The sequence below is a fragment of the Bombina bombina genome, chromosome 1, assembly GCF_027579735.1.
Source record: "Bombina bombina isolate aBomBom1 chromosome 1, aBomBom1.pri, whole genome shotgun sequence".
NCBI classification, from domain to species: Eukaryota; Metazoa; Chordata; class Amphibia; order Anura; family Bombinatoridae; genus Bombina; species Bombina bombina.
The window spans coordinates 605,630,703-605,648,006 of record NC_069499.1 but is presented as its reverse complement, the minus strand read 5'-3'; the positions used below and the strand labels follow the sequence as shown (position 1 = coordinate 605,648,006).

Here is a 17,304-nt window from a genome sequence, read left to right as displayed (position 1 = left end):
TTTGTTCTACCGGAAGTTTCTTCTGGGGAATATTTTCTCAAGCGGACAATTGCTTTGGTGCGAGTGTGACTGTGAGGATGGCGGGGCTGGGAGTGAGGGACCCAGCGGTGGATAGATCGTTAAGATCTGTGTTTGGTGAGATTTTAAGAGACCCTTGTGGATCAGTCACATTAGGTTTTGTCAGTGGTCACTGGACTTGACCAGTTTAAATTAACCCCTTCAATGCAAGATTAACATGTAACCCTCTTTGGCAGACAAGTGGGTAAAACCTACTAGAATTTAAAATCTGAGTTCTGAATACTTTTTAAACTGATGTCTACCTCAAAGCAAGAGCTTTCAGCTTTAGTGGTGTTATACGTTTACCTCACATGTATTTATCTTTTTAATTCTTCAGATGGCTGGACCTGGCTGCTTTAAACAGCAATATGTAAATTATTTATTTTAGAAAAAAACATGTTATAATAGGTAATTTGTTAGGCCTGCTTCTTTAAAGGGACGTGGACGATTTTTAGTGTATCTGTTCCAGTCTTGTTAGAATAATGCAAATAAAAACTATTGCCTTTAATGAGTGCATGATTTTTTTTGTCCTTAAAGGGACAGTAAGATTAAAATTATAACACCCGTGGCATAGATAAAGCATGTAGTTTAAAATATCCTTTCAATTTTACTTCTGTTATCTAATATATTTTTTTGTGGTATCCTAGCTTAAAGAGTAAACCTGTGTAGACTTAAAGGACAGAAAAGTCCAAATGAAATTTCCATGATTTAAATGGAGCATGCAATTTTAAACCACTTTCCACTTCTGTTATCAAATGTGTTTGTTCTCTTGGCTGGTGACAGTAGTGCATTTCTGCTCCTGAGCCTAACTAAGCTTAGTTTTCAACAAAAAAATACATAAGGACCAAAGTAAAATTGATAATTGAAGTCATTTGGAAAGTTGTTTAAAATTGCATGCACTGAATCATACAAGGTTATTTTTTTACTTTACATTCTCTTTAAATGGATACTAAACCTACATTTTTTCTTTAATGATTCAGATAGAGCATGCAATTTTAAGCAACTTTCTATTTTACTCCTATTTTCAAATTTTCTTCGTACTCTTGCTATCTTTATTTAGAAAGCATGAATGTAAAGCTTAGAAGCCGGACCATTTTTGGTTCAGAACCTGGGTTATGCTTGCTTAAATGTAGTCACCAACAAGCAAGCGCTATCCAGGGTGCTGAATATGATAATAGGAATAAATTAGAAAGTTGCTTAAAATTGCATGCTCTATCTGAATAATGAAAGAAAAAAATGTGGGTTTAGTATCCCTTTAAAGGGATATTAAACCCCAAATTTTTCTTTCATGATTCAGATAGAGAATACAATTTTTAAAAAGTTTCCAATTTACTTCTATAATCAACTTTTTTTTATTCTCATGTTATTCTTTGTTGAAGAGATACCTAGGTAGGTAGCGCGCACATGCCTGAATCACTACATGACAGGAAATAGTGCTGCCATCTAGTGTTCCTGCTAATATATAACATTGTTGCAAAACTGCTGCTATATAGTGCTGCAGACACGTGCACACTCTTTAGCTTACATTTCGGATTTTCCAAATCGGATAACAAGAAAACAAAGAAAATATGATCATAGAAGTAAGTTGTTTAAAATTTTATCTTCTATCTAAATCATTAAAGAAAAAAATGTGGGCTTTAAGTGCATGCGTGTGTCTTTAGAATGTATAACATTACTACAAAAGAGAGGGTGAGCTTGTGAATGCAGAACAGCTAGGCTTAATTTAAATGTACAAAATAAAATTAGGCAGCTTTGTAATATTTATACTTCAATGGAAGAAATGCATTGAATGCATCACTTCTACGTCCCTTTGCTATTAAGGGTTATGTTTCTAAGTAGCTTTAGGTACTAAAGCATGTTTAAGCAGCAATGTCTTATTCAGTTGGTGAACACATTCACACACACACATTAATTCAAATAGTTTTTCTTTAGAAAAATCATATTTAATCTTATTGGGCCAATTTAATTGTGAACAAGTGACATAGCTCGCCAAAATCAGTGAATTAGCTGCATAGTATAACATAGGAATTGGAGAGTTATTCCCACTGGAGATGCATCTGGTAAAAGCCACCTTATTCTCTATTTTGTAATTATCTTACATTTTTTTTTCTCTTATTCATCTGTCTCTGTAGTGGGTAATATTCCATATGAAGCCACAGAGGAGCAACTGAAGGATATCTTCTCTGAAGTTGGACCGGTTGTCAGTTTTAGGTGAGACCCTAGCTAAGACAACAAGGGGCTATGAGACATGAGGTTTTTTTTCTTTACTTGTGTAAGTTGTCTCAGAATGGATGTACATCATAGACAGTAATATTACTTTTAAATGTCTTCACAGGCTTGTGTATGACAGAGAGACTGGTAAACCCAAGGGTTATGGCTTTTGTGAGTATCAAGATCAGGAGACTGCACTCAGTGCTATGCGGAACTTGAATGGACGGGAATTCAGTGGACGTGCCCTCCGAGTGGACAATGCTGCCAGCGAGAAGAATAAGGAAGAGCTAAAAAGTCAGTCTTTGAAGGGACATAAAAAATATTTAATGTTTGTGAAATAATACAATTTAGACAGGTTAGGATTATTTGTTTGGTGAGAAAAATGTATGTTAAAGCTGTTTAAACTTATACTGAATATAATGGTAAGTGCTTGTCTTGTGCATAGCTAGTCGCTGGGATTTAAGATTACTTGCTGATAAGTAAAAATTCCACAGCTCCACTGCTAGACAGTGTCAATCTCCACAAGAAACAAAGGGGTAGATTTATTAAGCAGCGGATGCTGCAATCTACCCCCCTTTATTAAGCAGCGGGTGCTGCAATCTACCCCCCCTGTAGTTTCCCGCTCGGCAGAAACTGAAGTTAAGAAGCAGCAGTCATAAAGCAATGTTTGGTGGACATGATTCACATCAGTGTGGCTCTATATCACTGCTAAAACAACAACTAACACTAATGGTGGTGGTGTGTGTGTGTGTGTGTATATATATATATATATATATATATATTACACATAATTTTCATACATTTATATAATGACCCAATAAAAGTGGGATTAGTATTTCACAGCTGCAAGGGCTAGAAAAGGTTCCAGCCGCACCAAGACAAGTTTTTAGTACAGTTGGTGGTGTCCTGGGGGGGAAGTAGGGGGCACCCATGGGTGTCTTGGGGAATCTAAACCAGGGTGCCAAGACATAACTATATGGTGCCAGTGGCCCTCTGGCACCTGGGTTTGTCAAGCCTTGCAAACCATGCCCCAATATATGCATATACAGTACATAAATTAGATACTATATTTCTAGGGTAGAAAGGTCATTGCCACAGGTTTGAGATTAGTCCCTTCGGGTAGAACTTGTATAAAAATGGCAATTAAAGGTTGACATGTCTATATAATAGACAAATGGCAACAAATATTGGGAAAATGCGCCACATAATAACTGAAGCCTGGCAACAAATGTTGGGGTATAAAATAATATAAACTATTCTAATAAAGAGTTTACAATTGGGAAATATGTCTACATTAGCAAGTGATTTTAGAGAATCACCATATAGAATTCTTCATAAAGATTATTTGACACCAAATAGAATATGTGATGGTGGGGGATTGTCTGAAAGTTTGTCCAAAGTTATCAGTTTTGTTTATTAATATTAAACTAAATCTTTTATTATTTAATGATATTGCTATGATGACAGTTACATTTAAAGGGACAGTAAAGTCAAAATTAAACTTTGATGATTCAGATATAGCACGTCATTTTAAACATCTTTCCATTTTAGTTGTATTATCAAATTTAATTTGTTCTCATGGTAACCTTTTGTAGAAGAGTAAGCTCCTATGGGCTCAGTGGAAAAAAACAACTGCAATAGAGTACTAAAGACACATGCACACTCCTGAGCTCCTATCAGCCTACTTCGAATAACTATTCATTAAATGATACCAAGAGAACAAAGCAAAGTTGATGATCAAAGTAAAATAGTTATTTAAAATTTGCACGTTCTATCTAAACCATATAAGTTTAAATTGGACTTTACTAATTTTGTTGAAGGTAATACATTTCTTAAAGGTACAGTAAAGAGTGATTTGGTTCCAGATTCTTAAAGAAAAGTTTGACACCCTGATGGATTTTACAAATAGATTTAGCATCTTTATTAAAAAGTGGGGTGCATATTTGGAAGTCTTTTGAGCAACCTCTACAAGAAATACTTGGTGAATTAAAAAAAATTCCCTTGTTTTAGAAACCTGGACCCTAATAATGTATGGTTTTCAGAAAGAATCTTAATGAAAATAAGGAATGTCTGTTATTTTATGGTAGTGGGTCCCAAATTACATTACTCCAAGATGTGATCTAATAAACAATATTATGACTATAGATGTGAAGAAACAAATGTATTTAGTGTTATAATACTTGGGAATTATAATATTTCTTTTTCATCAGTTTCAGCTTTTTGTTTACATAAATGTTTCTTGTTTTTAAATGATTACAAGAGTAACAGTGGCTGTTGGGGGTTATGGCAGTGTTATGCAGGTCAAGGCTGTACTGCGCACTTCCATTTCTTATGGGAATTTGAAAGACCGCAATCTGAGAAAATAAAATGCAGCATAAGGAACAAAAAAAATAAGAGTATATTGCAGACTTGTTTTACTATACACAAGTATTACAATGTCATTGTTTTAAAGTGAAGGTCAAGTCTGGGTGACTTGTTCACGCCATTCTGCAGTTGATCTGAAATGAGTTTGACGTTCATTCATCATTTATCTTACATTTTAATCCTACTTTAATCAACTTTTATTTTCGCTCTGTTTCTCTTTTTTCGTCTGCCCGCCATCTTGCCTACTTTGATTGACAGAAATGTGATATTCGATTCTCCAATGACCGTTCAGCCCCCTTTCTCACAACGTCACTAAGAACTTATGCACATGCGTTACTCCCTCAGAGCTATCAGGCTCGTTCATGAGACGCCTGCATATTGCGCTTCCTGCTTCTTATTTGGATACATATCACTTACGCTGCCACACATTTTCACCCATGCGCAATTCCGTTGCAAATACGCATGCGCAGTTTCATGTCAATATTGTGCACAAACTTTTCACTGACGTAGCGAGCGTGTGGGACCACTTGCTATGTCACTAATGCTGAATAAGGAAGTGGTGGAGGGGAGGAGTCGCAATGCAAACGGAAAGTATACTATCAATTAATTTTTTATAAAAAAAGTACAATGTTTTGTGAAAAATAAAGTTAGCGACTAGAATGAGGGTATGTTATTGAATAAATTTCAGTAGTCCTTTGGCCCGAAATTGACTTTCCATTCAATTTATTTTATTTTTTTAATGGAATTTTAGTTAGAATTGGCAGATGACCTTGACGGATTGGTTATTTTATCTATTTTTTTCTGAATGTGTTATTCTTCATTCTTTTTTTATATACAAAGAAAAAGAAGTGCTGAATAAACATATTTTTCATGCTTTTGGAGGGTCGTTCGGAGGCAAATTGGCTTAACAGTAGTACAGGCTGTGAGCTAAAATCTATATTCTGCTGGTTTCAGTCTGTTTACGCATGTTCTTCCAGGGCTCGACAAACCCAGCAGCCAGGGAGCCACTGGCTCCTAGAATTTTACCTCTGGCTCCTAACATTTTGAGTTATTCTCTATATATCTATATACAAATACCACTATCTGGCTCCTAAATATTCTTACTGGCTACTAAATTTTAAACAGTTTTATCGACCCCTGAATATTTACTTTATTTTTCCACTTTAAATATATGCTTTAATTGCACAGTGAGTTCATCCCACTCTTCTCTTTGCTAAGCCAGTTAAAGGGATATTTAAATGTTCTTTTGTGATTCAGACAGAGCATACTATTTAGAAAAAAAAAAGTTTCCAATTTACTTCTATTATCAAATTTGGTGAAGAGATTCATAGGTAGGTTTCTGGAGCACTACATGGCAGGAAATAGGGCTGCCATCTACTACTCTTGCAAATGGATAACATAATGTTCTTGCAAAACTGCTCTAAACACGTCCCTGATTTTCAACAAAAGAGAACAAATAAATTAGAGCATGCAATTTCAACCAACTTTCTATCTGAATCATGACTGAACAGTTTTTTGGGGTTTCATTTTATTTTAAACACAATGGGCTAGATTACAAGTGGAGCACAATTGTTTGCGCCATAGCGCGCCGATAAGGGGTATATTGCAAGGGTTGGCGCTCATCAGGCTTACCGCTCTTATTACAAGTTGAAAGTAAATGCAATCGCCTGAGCGCAATCGTGATTTACGCTAGAATCATTACCGTAAATTCAGAGCTGTGGTTAACTGTTTGGCTAAAATAAAAAGTTGCACGGAAAACTTCAAAAATACATTACAAAGTACAGGTAAACTTTTATAATAACACTGTTTAACAAAAAATATTGTATATATTTATGCAATATTCATTTTTAATACAATTTTTAACTATGTATTTACTATAAATATTTCACATTCCAATGTTCTGTACATAGGGGAATATGTTCTTTGTATTTTTAAGTAGATATTCCTATATATATTAGTGTATATCTATACCTATATATAATTATACATATTTGTTTAAAAAACTATATGTAGAAATATTTATTTATGAAGAAATAGAACATATTCTATATTTATATCTTCATGTCGGGTTAGTGCTAATGAGAATCTGTGATGGTGTTTGCGCAAGAGTGAGGGTTTTTTTTTTTTTCTTTTTTCTTCCTCCTTCCTTGACTTCTATGGGGGAATACGTGAACGCACACGTACTTGTTTAATGGTGGGTGAATTTAGCCACCAATCGGCAAGCACAACCCCGGGTGTGAACCAGAAATGGGCCGACTTCTAAACTTACATTTCTTGCTTTTCAAATAAAGATAGCAAGAGAATGAATAAAAATTGCTAATAGGAGTAAATGAGAAATTTGCTTAAGTTTGCATGCTCTATCTGAATCATGAAAGAAAAAAATTTGGGTTCAGTGTCCATTTAAAGGGACTGTAGTATTGAATTACCCGTAAATTGATTCCTGAAAATTAAACAATACATTGGTTATCTGTTTTGCTTGTGTTTGCTGTAAAATACCTGCTCTGACTATACAATATATATATATATATTGCCTTCTTTGCTGCATTAGCTTTTCAATAGCTAAACCACCTCCACCACTTTCCTTTTTTTTGATGAGCTAATTCAGACTTGTAACTGGAGTTAACACATCTAGCTACTGTCAACTTGTTAGCAAAACCTCAGTTGTTTTGCAGTTCTTCATTTGATCACCTCTGCCGAGGGCCATTAGAAACAGATATATTGCAGGATTAGCCCTGTGAAGTCTGCAGTGCACTTCCAATTCTCACAATGTTCCTGCTTAAATTACAGGATAAAGGGAAAATAATCAAAGAAAGTAAATTGCAAAGTTGTTTTACTACATACTGTTAAACATTTTATGTTGCAAAAGTGTTCCAGCTTCTCTACTGAGCATGGGATAAGCGCATTTCTACAGCAAAAGCAAGAACAAATAAAGAGTTTTCATGTTATTTTTGGGGATGACATTCGTAGTGTAATATGGAAAGTATTTTTAGACTTCTTTTTTTACAGACAGTTTCTAAAGCCTGCTGTGTTAGATGCATTATGCTCATAGCTCAGAACTAGTGAGAAAGGATGCTTTAAATACCAGGTCCTCTTGTATTTGAGTTTAAGGAACTGTATGAATACAATTATTTTCTCTATTTTTTTCAGGTTTGGGAACTGGGGCCCCTATAATTGAGTCTCCATATGGTGACCCAGTAGCCCCTGAAGATGCCCCTGAATCCATCAGCCGAGCTGTGGCCAGCCTTCCTCCTGAGCAGATGTTTGAGCTCATGAAACAGATGAAGGTGAGAAATAGACCCCAGCAGCTCTGTCTGCACCGTTAAGAAATCTGTTCCTTTTGTGCCTGTTTACAACCTTTTCCCTGCAAGAAACTTCACTCTTGTGTAAGCTGTTTGAGATGTAAAAATTCTGTTTTTCCCACGCTCCATAGAGTCGATTAGCAGCATTTTGAAAGCCTAGGTTACAGGTTTTGCTTTTTAGTCTCTGTAGGAAACCTAGGACAAAACACAATTTTTACACAAAACAATAGGTATTTAAAGGGACATGTTATTGAAAAATTGTTTTCCCCACCCGCAGAGTATTAAATTACTATTATAGGTTAATTTTTGAACTTGAAATCATTGCTTTTGCTCTTCAAACCTCAAACAGTTATTCTCATGAAATACCCATTTAAAGGGACATGGAACCAGATATATTTCTTTCATGATTCAGATAGAGAATATAAGTGTAAACAACATTACAATTTACTTCTATTATTTAATTTGCTTTATTCTGCAGATATCCTGAGGAAATAGCAATGCACATGGGTGAGCTAATCACATGAGGCATCTATATGCAGCCACCAATCGGCAACTACTGAGCCTATTTGCATATGCCTTTCAACAAAGGATATCAAGAGAATAAAGCATTTGAGATTCTAGAAGTAAATTGGAAAGTAGTTTAAAAATGCATTCTCTTTCTATATCATGAAAGAAAAAATGTGGGTTATAAATAAATAAATAAACACGGAAGGGAACTGCACTCTCATACCGGACCGGGTACACATCCCATGACCCTGCAACATACTCAGCCCTGGGTGCAAGAACCATAGGGAAAATTACAAATCAAATTAATACAACACACAAAGTCCAGCACTCGCTTACAAGCTTTTAGCTAAGATTAAAAGCAAAAATGGAAGAGTTAGTTACAGCATTTGGCCAAATAGGACAAGCCCAGGTACCACGACAAGGTCCCTTCCAAAAACCTGGGACCCTAAAACAGCCACACAATGCAAGCTCACAATCCAACAAACTGGGAACAAGTGAAGGGTGCACAGGCTTATGTAATCACCCCAGACATGTACAAAACACGGAAGAGAACTACACTCTCATACCGGACCGGGTACACATCCCATGACCGTGCAACATGCTCAGCCCTGGGTGCTCACTGGCACTCACAGGAAGCTGTGCTGTCCCCATAGTCATATATATATATATATATATATATATATATATATATATATATATATAATAAAAAAATTTCAATCGCATCAATAACCCTGCAATTTCCAATACATTTGATGTTAGGCAGCTGGTATAGCACGTCATTATTAAAACTATAAAGGGATAATGTACTCAGGCAAGTAGCTAATAAGCGTTTATTGTATTCCAAGCGCTGGGAAAAGCCTCCCACTGGAAGATTGATTTTGTCTGTTGGCTCTTGTTTACATAGCTTTTCTGTAGATAGTAATGTAGTACTCATATTTTCGGTATAGGTGGAGGTTTGAACAGGCACATGCAGCTATTTCAGTTAACAACATTAAGGGTAAATTAACTATTTATAATGGATCCCTGGGAACACGTTAAACTAGAGGAAAAATACAATACACTATCATTTTAATGCCCATTAAAGTACTATTTTAAGTTTTAAATTCTTATAAACTAATGTAGTTGTGAATATTAGTCTAACCAACTTCTGAAATGCTTTACTTAGTAGATGTTAACCTGTGTAGTGTGGATTTTCTGTTCTTTTCTCAGCTGTGTGTACAGAACAGTCCACAGGAAGCACGAAACATGCTACTGCAGAACCCTCAGCTAGCATATGCCCTACTGCAGGCACAAGTAGTAATGCGAATAGTGGATCCTGAAATTGCTGTGGTAAGAACTTTATTATTTTGTTATTCATCAGAGTAGAGGCAGACTTTTTACGTCTTATCTCCTGTCGTGTCACCTGGTAATCTGGAAATACATAAATAGTAATCCCTTTTCTTACAGAAAATTCTTCATCGACCAACTACTGTTCCCACTCTAATACCTGCAAGCCAGCAGACCGTGCAAGGTCCCAGTGTACCCCTCAATCAGCCAAATGTACCTGTGAGTCAACCACAGCCTGGGGTAAGTGCCTCAGCTATAGTACCTTGCTTGTACATGTCATACAACTCAGCACTTACATTATCCTTATCTCTAGTTACTAGAGATGTGCACAGGAAAAAAAGTGTTTCCTCTAAAAGATCTGTTTCCAATTTTCCCAGTGTTCATTGTGGCCAAATTCCGTCCATGGACAGTGATTAGTAATACTATGGCAGGACGAGACAAATGATTGGTCAAACCCCCTGTACATCATTACAAATAAAAGAGCTGATTAGCCAAACAATATAGCTCCTATACACCTTTGCAAACCCTTCCTGCATTTTTTTTGGTGCCAAACAGAACAAATAAAACAGTTTGACAAGTATTGTTTAGTTCTTGGTTTTCTTTCAATAATGTATTTGGTTGTTCATGTATAAGACAAATTACATATCTGCAAGTTACTCTGGATTAATGCACATTGAAGACATTTTAATCGTACATGGCCAGAGGCAGAACTTTTTTTCACTTTCTGCGATAAGATATTTTTTTAGTGAAAATTTTGCTGCAGGTCATTTTTAAATAAAATACAATTGTAAATTTGGCAGTTAAAGGGACACTGAACCCAAATTTTTTCTTTTGTAATTCAGAAAGAGCATGCAATTTTAAGCAACTTTCTAATTTACTCCTATTATCAATTTTTCTTCGTTCTCTTGCTATCATTATTTAAAGAAGGCATCTAAGCTTTTTTTTTGGTTTCAGTACTCTGGACAGCACTTTTTTATTGGTGGATGAATTTATCCACCAATCAGCAAGGACAACCCAGGTTGTTCCCCAAAAATGGGCCGGCATCTAAACTTACATTCTTGCATTTCACATAAAGATACCAAGAGAATGAAGAACATTTGATAATAGGAGTAAATTCGAAATTTGCTTAAAATTTCACGCTCAATCTGAATCACTAAATAAAATTTTTGGTTACAGTGTCCCTTTAAACTAAAGCACCAGATCAATTGCAATGTGTTAGTTAACTGGAGAATAAAGCAATATTTTAAGTTGTATAATCTAGTGCAGTAGTTGAAAATTGCATTGCAAATTAACTGCAGACAAAAAAGTAACTGTAAAATGTCCCTTGAATTAATTTATTTCCTTTTCTCTTAGTCTAAGATTGAAATGTAGTAATAAAAAAGATGCATTGCTCATACGAACATCTTACATTCAGAGAAAAACAGCTTTGCAGACTGTGAAAAGCTAGTGGAAGGGCTTGAAAAAAATCTCTGAGAGCCAGACAACAATCCACGCACTGCTGCTTTGCAGCACTACTGCATATTTGACTGTTCTCTTCAAACAACAGCACTTTGCTCTGGATGCACTGTTAAGGAAAATGTATACAGTGCAGCCAGAGAACAGCTCTGTTTGAAGAGAAAAGCTTAATGTGGAGCAGCGCTGAAAAATTAAAGTGCGAACAGTTCATGTTCTTTCTGCAGACATGCTGCATTTTTTTGCAATGACATCTCAGATCACTGCATGTTCTGCCTTGAGGCATACATGCACATAGTATTCTCAGTTCACTGTGCTAATTGTCAATGTATAGATGTTTCTCCATCTTTTAGGCTGGAATGCATGTTAATGGAGCTCCACCAATGATGCAAAACCTCTCAATGCAGGGTGGGGTCCCAGCTCCCTCACCTATGGTTAACCCTGGGCAGGGGCCAATTCTACAGGGAGGTAAGGGACCCACAAGATTATTGGATCCCTCATGTAGAAAGTGTTGGTGACTAATTACAGGATACTAATGCATTTCACATCCTTTTATAGGGCCAATGCAGCCTCAAGTTGGAATGCCAACTGGACCTACTATTCCCATGGAACGAGCACAAGGTAAACCAACCCCTTGCATTTTTCATTGTGATGCTACTGTGTTGCCTTAAGTATTTTTGTATTGCTGGCCACATCATCACAGTATTTTATGTGTTGCTAGAACTCAGACCCAAACCCAACTATACATCTGCTGTTTAAACAGGCTGTAAATAGAAACATGTTCTGTCAATACTTTATTCTTCCCTTCTCTATGCTGTCTTCCTTGTTGCCCAGGGAGCTATGGTGTCTGACAACTGGGTTTAGCTTTTCTGTGGTTAAGCAACAGAAGTACTGCATTATGTTCTCTGGAGAAAGCACAGCACTGCTCTTTATGGTGCCTTGATTTAGAGGTTAACCGCATAGGGCCTTGTTCTCTTCAAATTTTGTATCAGCCTCCACAATTTCTCCTATACCATATGCAAATATATCATTTTTAAGCTTTTTTTCCCATTGAGAAGATGGATTAATACAAACACTAAACACACCGGTTACACCATGACAATAAAACATGTACTACATTTATAAAAGAAATTGCATTAGCCTGAATTTAGATCAGACTGCTGCTAGTTTGTATTGCAAAACCAGAGAAAAGTTACAGTATTTTCTCTTGTATATAGGTGATACCACAAATGTCCACAAGAGGCTGAAACATAGCAAGTCATACATGTGCTTCTCTTTTTTTTTCTCACTTATATACTAGAAAAATGTAATAAAACCCATCTACCAAACCTGCCTGCACACCAAACCATATTAAAAAAAAAAAAAGTAAAGGCCTGGAGGTAACATTTTAATTTTTATAGTGTACATGATGTTTAGTGCAGAGTGGGTGGGCAAGTGCAATATTATTAAAGAGCATCAACAGGCTGAGGACAGTTGCGCCACGCCCCCCCCCGTACATTGTATGGAATTCTAAGCAGTAATCTCTTTTTATATTGCAAGTGTGTAAAGTATAAACCACTTACCTTGTACCTTATTAACGTGCTATACGTTTTAAAGAAGCTACTTATGAAGATATGTAACCCTCCGATCATTAATATAATTCTATAGACTGTTATCTTAAGAAAAACAGTACATTAAAACACATTATTACTACATGTATCAATACTGCATACAATATTGGGAAATTATACAAAACTGTATAGCAATTTTTCCATTATAAATAAGAACTTCTGCAACAGTTCATTAAAGGGACATTAAACACTTTGAGATGGTAATATAAAATGATAAATTGTATATAATAAAACAACTCTGCAATATACTTTCATTATTTATTTTGTCCTCTTTGCCTGTAATTCCATTCTGAAATTGTGAGCTTTTCAGTTCCTGTTAGAATTGGAAGTGCAGAACACTGTTAAATCCAGCACAACCATTGGCTGCACACTCTAGTGACCTATTTATAACTGTCTCTAATTGGCCACAGCAGAGAAGGTAACACAAGTTACAACATGGCAGCTCCCAGTGTTTTATAGACACTAAAACTTTACACTTATTTTGTCACTTTTTTAACAACTAATGAAACTTTAAAAAATACATCTACATGTTACTCATGGACTAATCTTTTCTTTGAATGCATCATTCTATCTAGCATGTGTTTAGTGTTTAATGTCCCTTTAACTAATGAACAGCCAACGGGGCCGCACCTTGGAAACATAATCCTATGACTGCAAACTGAAAAGAAAAACTGGTACAATCCAGAACGGCTTCATAGAGAGTAATGGTAAAACATAAACATAACCTTGCTTATGTATAAGGCAGGAGACCCAAAAGTTCCTAAATCTTGATGCCTAGAACAAGAAACGCTATAATATTGAATAACTGAGTATGATTACAGTGAAAATTTAAAGCTTCAGCAACAGTGTCCAAGCTGTCTTTACGTTGATACCGGTTGCTAGCCATGTGCTGCATAAGTTCGTTACGAAGAGATTCCCCCCAGAATCACACCTGTTAAGGGATTTAAAGGCTCTAGTAACAGTGTAGAGCCATGATTGTTCACTTGCAAGCCAGAACTGCCCTGTCAAGCGTAGAAAAGCGATCCCAGCTACGAAGCTTTGCCGGCCACAGAGGTAGCTGACCAGGGAGAAGTAGCTGTATATACTATAACACAATGTAGAGGAGTATAGGTAAAGGTAATTGAAAGGTTCTTTTTCAGCAAAGAAGAGTTTGGCATCCATTACTATTCTTCCTCTGCTATCCAAAGATGCCTCTGCAAAAAAATCAAGTGGGCTGTCTTGGCATGAGTTCATGCTCAGTATCGGTGTAAACTGAACTTAACAGTTGTGTAGGCCCCACATGACACTCAGAGTAACTCTCAACAGTCTTCTTTGCATGCCTAGTTTCTCTATGCGGTCTCTGCTCTTGTAAGACTTTGTCCATAGACGATTGAAGGGAATCAAATAGCGGTTTCCACATTGCTCTACATTCTGCTTAGGAAGCTCCATATTGCAGTGTGGCTAGTGCAAAGATTTAACAGAAATTTACACAACTTTAGCAAGATTATATGTCTTCTCGAGGACCAAGAGTTGGTTTGTCTTAAATTAGTAGAGTTCTCGGGCACAGAGGTTGCCAAGAGAGGTACGGATAGCAGATTTTGTAGCCACAGACTTCATAATGGATAACATGCAAAGAGCATTACAGAGTAGTGGCCATCTTGGAGTGCCTCCCACCGGAAGTCTACGCAAATGTAGAGGATTTATGAGAGGCATTGAAAGAAAGTTTAAGGATGTAAATAAATGCAAGACTACTTATGTAACTTAAAGGGACACCAATTGTTTTCTTTCATGAGTCAGAGCATGTGATTTTAAACAGCTTTTTAAAACAAATTCTATTACCTAATTTTGTTGATATTTGTTGAAAAGGATACCTAGGTAGACTCAGGAGCTGCTGATTGGTGGCTGCACATATATGCATTGTTATTGGCTCACCGAATGCATTCAGCTAGCTCCCAGTAGTGGATTGCTGCTTCTTCAATAAAGGATATCAAGATAATCAATTAAATTAAATAGAAGTAAATTAGAAAGTTGTTTAAAATTGTATTCTCTATCTGAATCATGAAAGTAAAAATAGTGTTTCTTGTCCCTTTTAAGTCATTGCTTTTAGTCTTGTTTTAATCTTTGAAGACCAGGTCTTCTGAGAACCTTTGCTTTGTTAGAGGGGAAAAAAAAAAATCTGATGTAATGGAGCTCAGTCAACAAAAATATAAAATGCTGTACCTGACATAACCGAAAAAATATTGTTAGTGAAGTTGTATGAGGTGTAGATAATGTCAAACTGGTTTCTAGTTTCTGTGAAAAGGTAGAAACCTGAACAAAAGGCACTTCACAAACATTTGATATTATTGTAACCTAAGGTAACTTGGAATTTCTGTAATCTTTATTTTTAGCTACAAAACTAGTTGAGCATTTGGGAACACAGCAGAATATTAAATATAACATTCTAATTGGACCAGTTAGTTTTTTAGAGATGTGTATTTGCCAGGTTATTTATGAAATAGTTATCACTAGTATTCAGGGTTATGCAAAGTGATAAGGGAAAGCTAGGAAGTTAATTGATTGTCAGCTACTTTGGTTTACAGACTTATAAATCAATATGGATAATAGGCAAAATGAAAATGGTGAATAGAACACTTTAGATTTTCATTCCACGAATGAAAGAGAGAACTGCATTTAGTAAATTGTCCAATAGACAGATTAATGTAATTTTTGCATATATATATATATATATATATATATTTATAATATAGAGTTTGGCAACAAGGTTAACCCATTGGCTGCCCGAGAGCTGTGTAATATTTATGTATAAACCTATTTCTTTCTCTCTCGATTCATTCATTTTTTAAACATGCTAAAAGAATAGTTGTGTCCTCTGCATTACACAATGCAAATAAAGCATTGTATTCTCAGGTGCTGCCATTTGCTTACAAGCATGTTATCCTGTTTGCTTTTAGGACACCGAATGCATTTCTCCTTGGGATAGAGACAAAATATATGTACTTTAATTACTTTACCTGCAAATTTATACTGCAGTGCTGCGCCATTAACCCTTTCCTTTAAGTTTCTGAATTGTGCAGCTCTAACTCCCACCACACAATTCCTTTTATGGCTGCATATATATCCACCATTGATTTGGTAGAATGCAGAATGTAACGGTCATTATCTGCTGGAGCACGCCTAGAAGCAAATAAGCTCCTGTGAACTCCGTTAAAATACAATGCCTGTGTTTCTGATGTTAAACACTGATAAAGGGAGGTGGATCAGGCAGCAATGTAACTAATTTTGCTTATTGTTGATAATCATTTTAAAATACTTGGCAGCAATTTATAAATATTTTTTTTTATGCAAACTATTTTTGCTTAATTAGCCCTTTAAAGGCACTTTTTCCCAGTAGACCGTTAATGATTCATCTTTAGCTGGTGACATTGGTAAATAAGTGACCACAAGAGCACTGCTTATAAATCTTTTATACAGCTTTTAACATTAGTTACTATACATTTGTAGGTTTACAGTATGCAATGTTTCATGCATCCTGTAGATGTCACCTTTGAGCTGGTGTCATTGTTAGATATTTACTCATTTTGTATGGAATTGTTTTTATTCTATGCGGTGCTCCTGGGAACAAGTTAAAGGGACACTAAACAACCTTTTTTTTTTTCTTTCATGATTCAGATAGAGCATGCAATTTTAAGCAATTTTCTAATTTACTCCTATTATCATTTTTTTCTCTTTGTTCTCTTGCTATCTTTATTTAAAAGGCAGGAGTGATGCATAGGAGCCAGCCCATTTTTGGTTGAGAACCTGGGTTATGCTTGCTTATTGGTGGGTAAATATAAGCCTCCAATAAGCAAGCGCTATCCATGGTTCTGAACCTAAAATGGTCTGGCTGCTAAGATTTACATTCCTGCTTTTAAAATAAAGATGGCAAGAAAACGAAGAAAATTTGATAATAGGAGTAAATTAGCAGTTGCTTAAAATTTCATGCTCTATATGAATCATGAAAGAAAAAGTTTGGGTTCAGTATCCCTTTAACGACTCACATCGTACAGAGTACGTCATACAAAAACTTGTCTTTAAAGACCAACGAGGTACCCTGTACGTCAGGGGTTTAAAGCGGCTGGAAGCAACCCTGATCGCTTCCAGCCGCTTTCAAGGTATAATACCTTTTTTTGCACACCGGTGCAGAGATAGCCACTCTGTGGCCCTCTCTGCATCAGCCAGCGATGGTGCTGATCGTTAGTGGGTGGGAGCCATTGCAGGGAGGTGGGTGGGCGGCCTATCACTGGTAAATGTCCGGCCAGCTGTCGGGAGTGCGCACCCGCAATCTGTTTTAAATATGTTAGTTAAGTGGTGGGAGCGGGTGGTGGGTGGCAGAGGAGGGGGGGGGGAATTCAAAAGGGATCTGGGAGGGGGTAGGGTATGGAGGGGGGCAGCTACACTACAGAAAAAGTAGGTATTTGCAAACAAATGTGGCTTTTTTTTTATTTTTTTTAAGTGGG

At 36.2% G+C, this 17,304-nt stretch overlaps 1 protein-coding gene across 3 annotated transcripts in view; it reads left to right on the top strand.

Annotated features, from left to right (window-relative positions):
• The first annotated feature begins 25 nt into the window (after window positions 1-25).
• Window positions 26-17,304, top strand: part of CSTF2 (cleavage stimulation factor subunit 2) — a 42,903-nt gene continuing 25,624 nt past the window's right edge. For all 3 annotated transcript variants that reach the window (XM_053698969.1, XM_053698967.1, XM_053698968.1), the window contains exons 1-8: window positions 26-135; window positions 2,190-2,268; window positions 2,393-2,562; window positions 7,780-7,916; window positions 9,648-9,767; window positions 9,885-10,004; window positions 11,570-11,684; window positions 11,775-11,837. In XM_053698969.1, coding sequence (XP_053554944.1) covers window positions 78-135; window positions 2,190-2,268; window positions 2,393-2,562; window positions 7,780-7,916; window positions 9,648-9,767; window positions 9,885-10,004; window positions 11,570-11,684; window positions 11,775-11,837 — 862 coding nt within the window. In that variant the 5' untranslated portion in view covers window positions 26-77. The remainder of the gene's footprint in view (window positions 136-2,189; window positions 2,269-2,392; window positions 2,563-7,779; window positions 7,917-9,647; window positions 9,768-9,884; window positions 10,005-11,569; window positions 11,685-11,774; window positions 11,838-17,304) is intronic.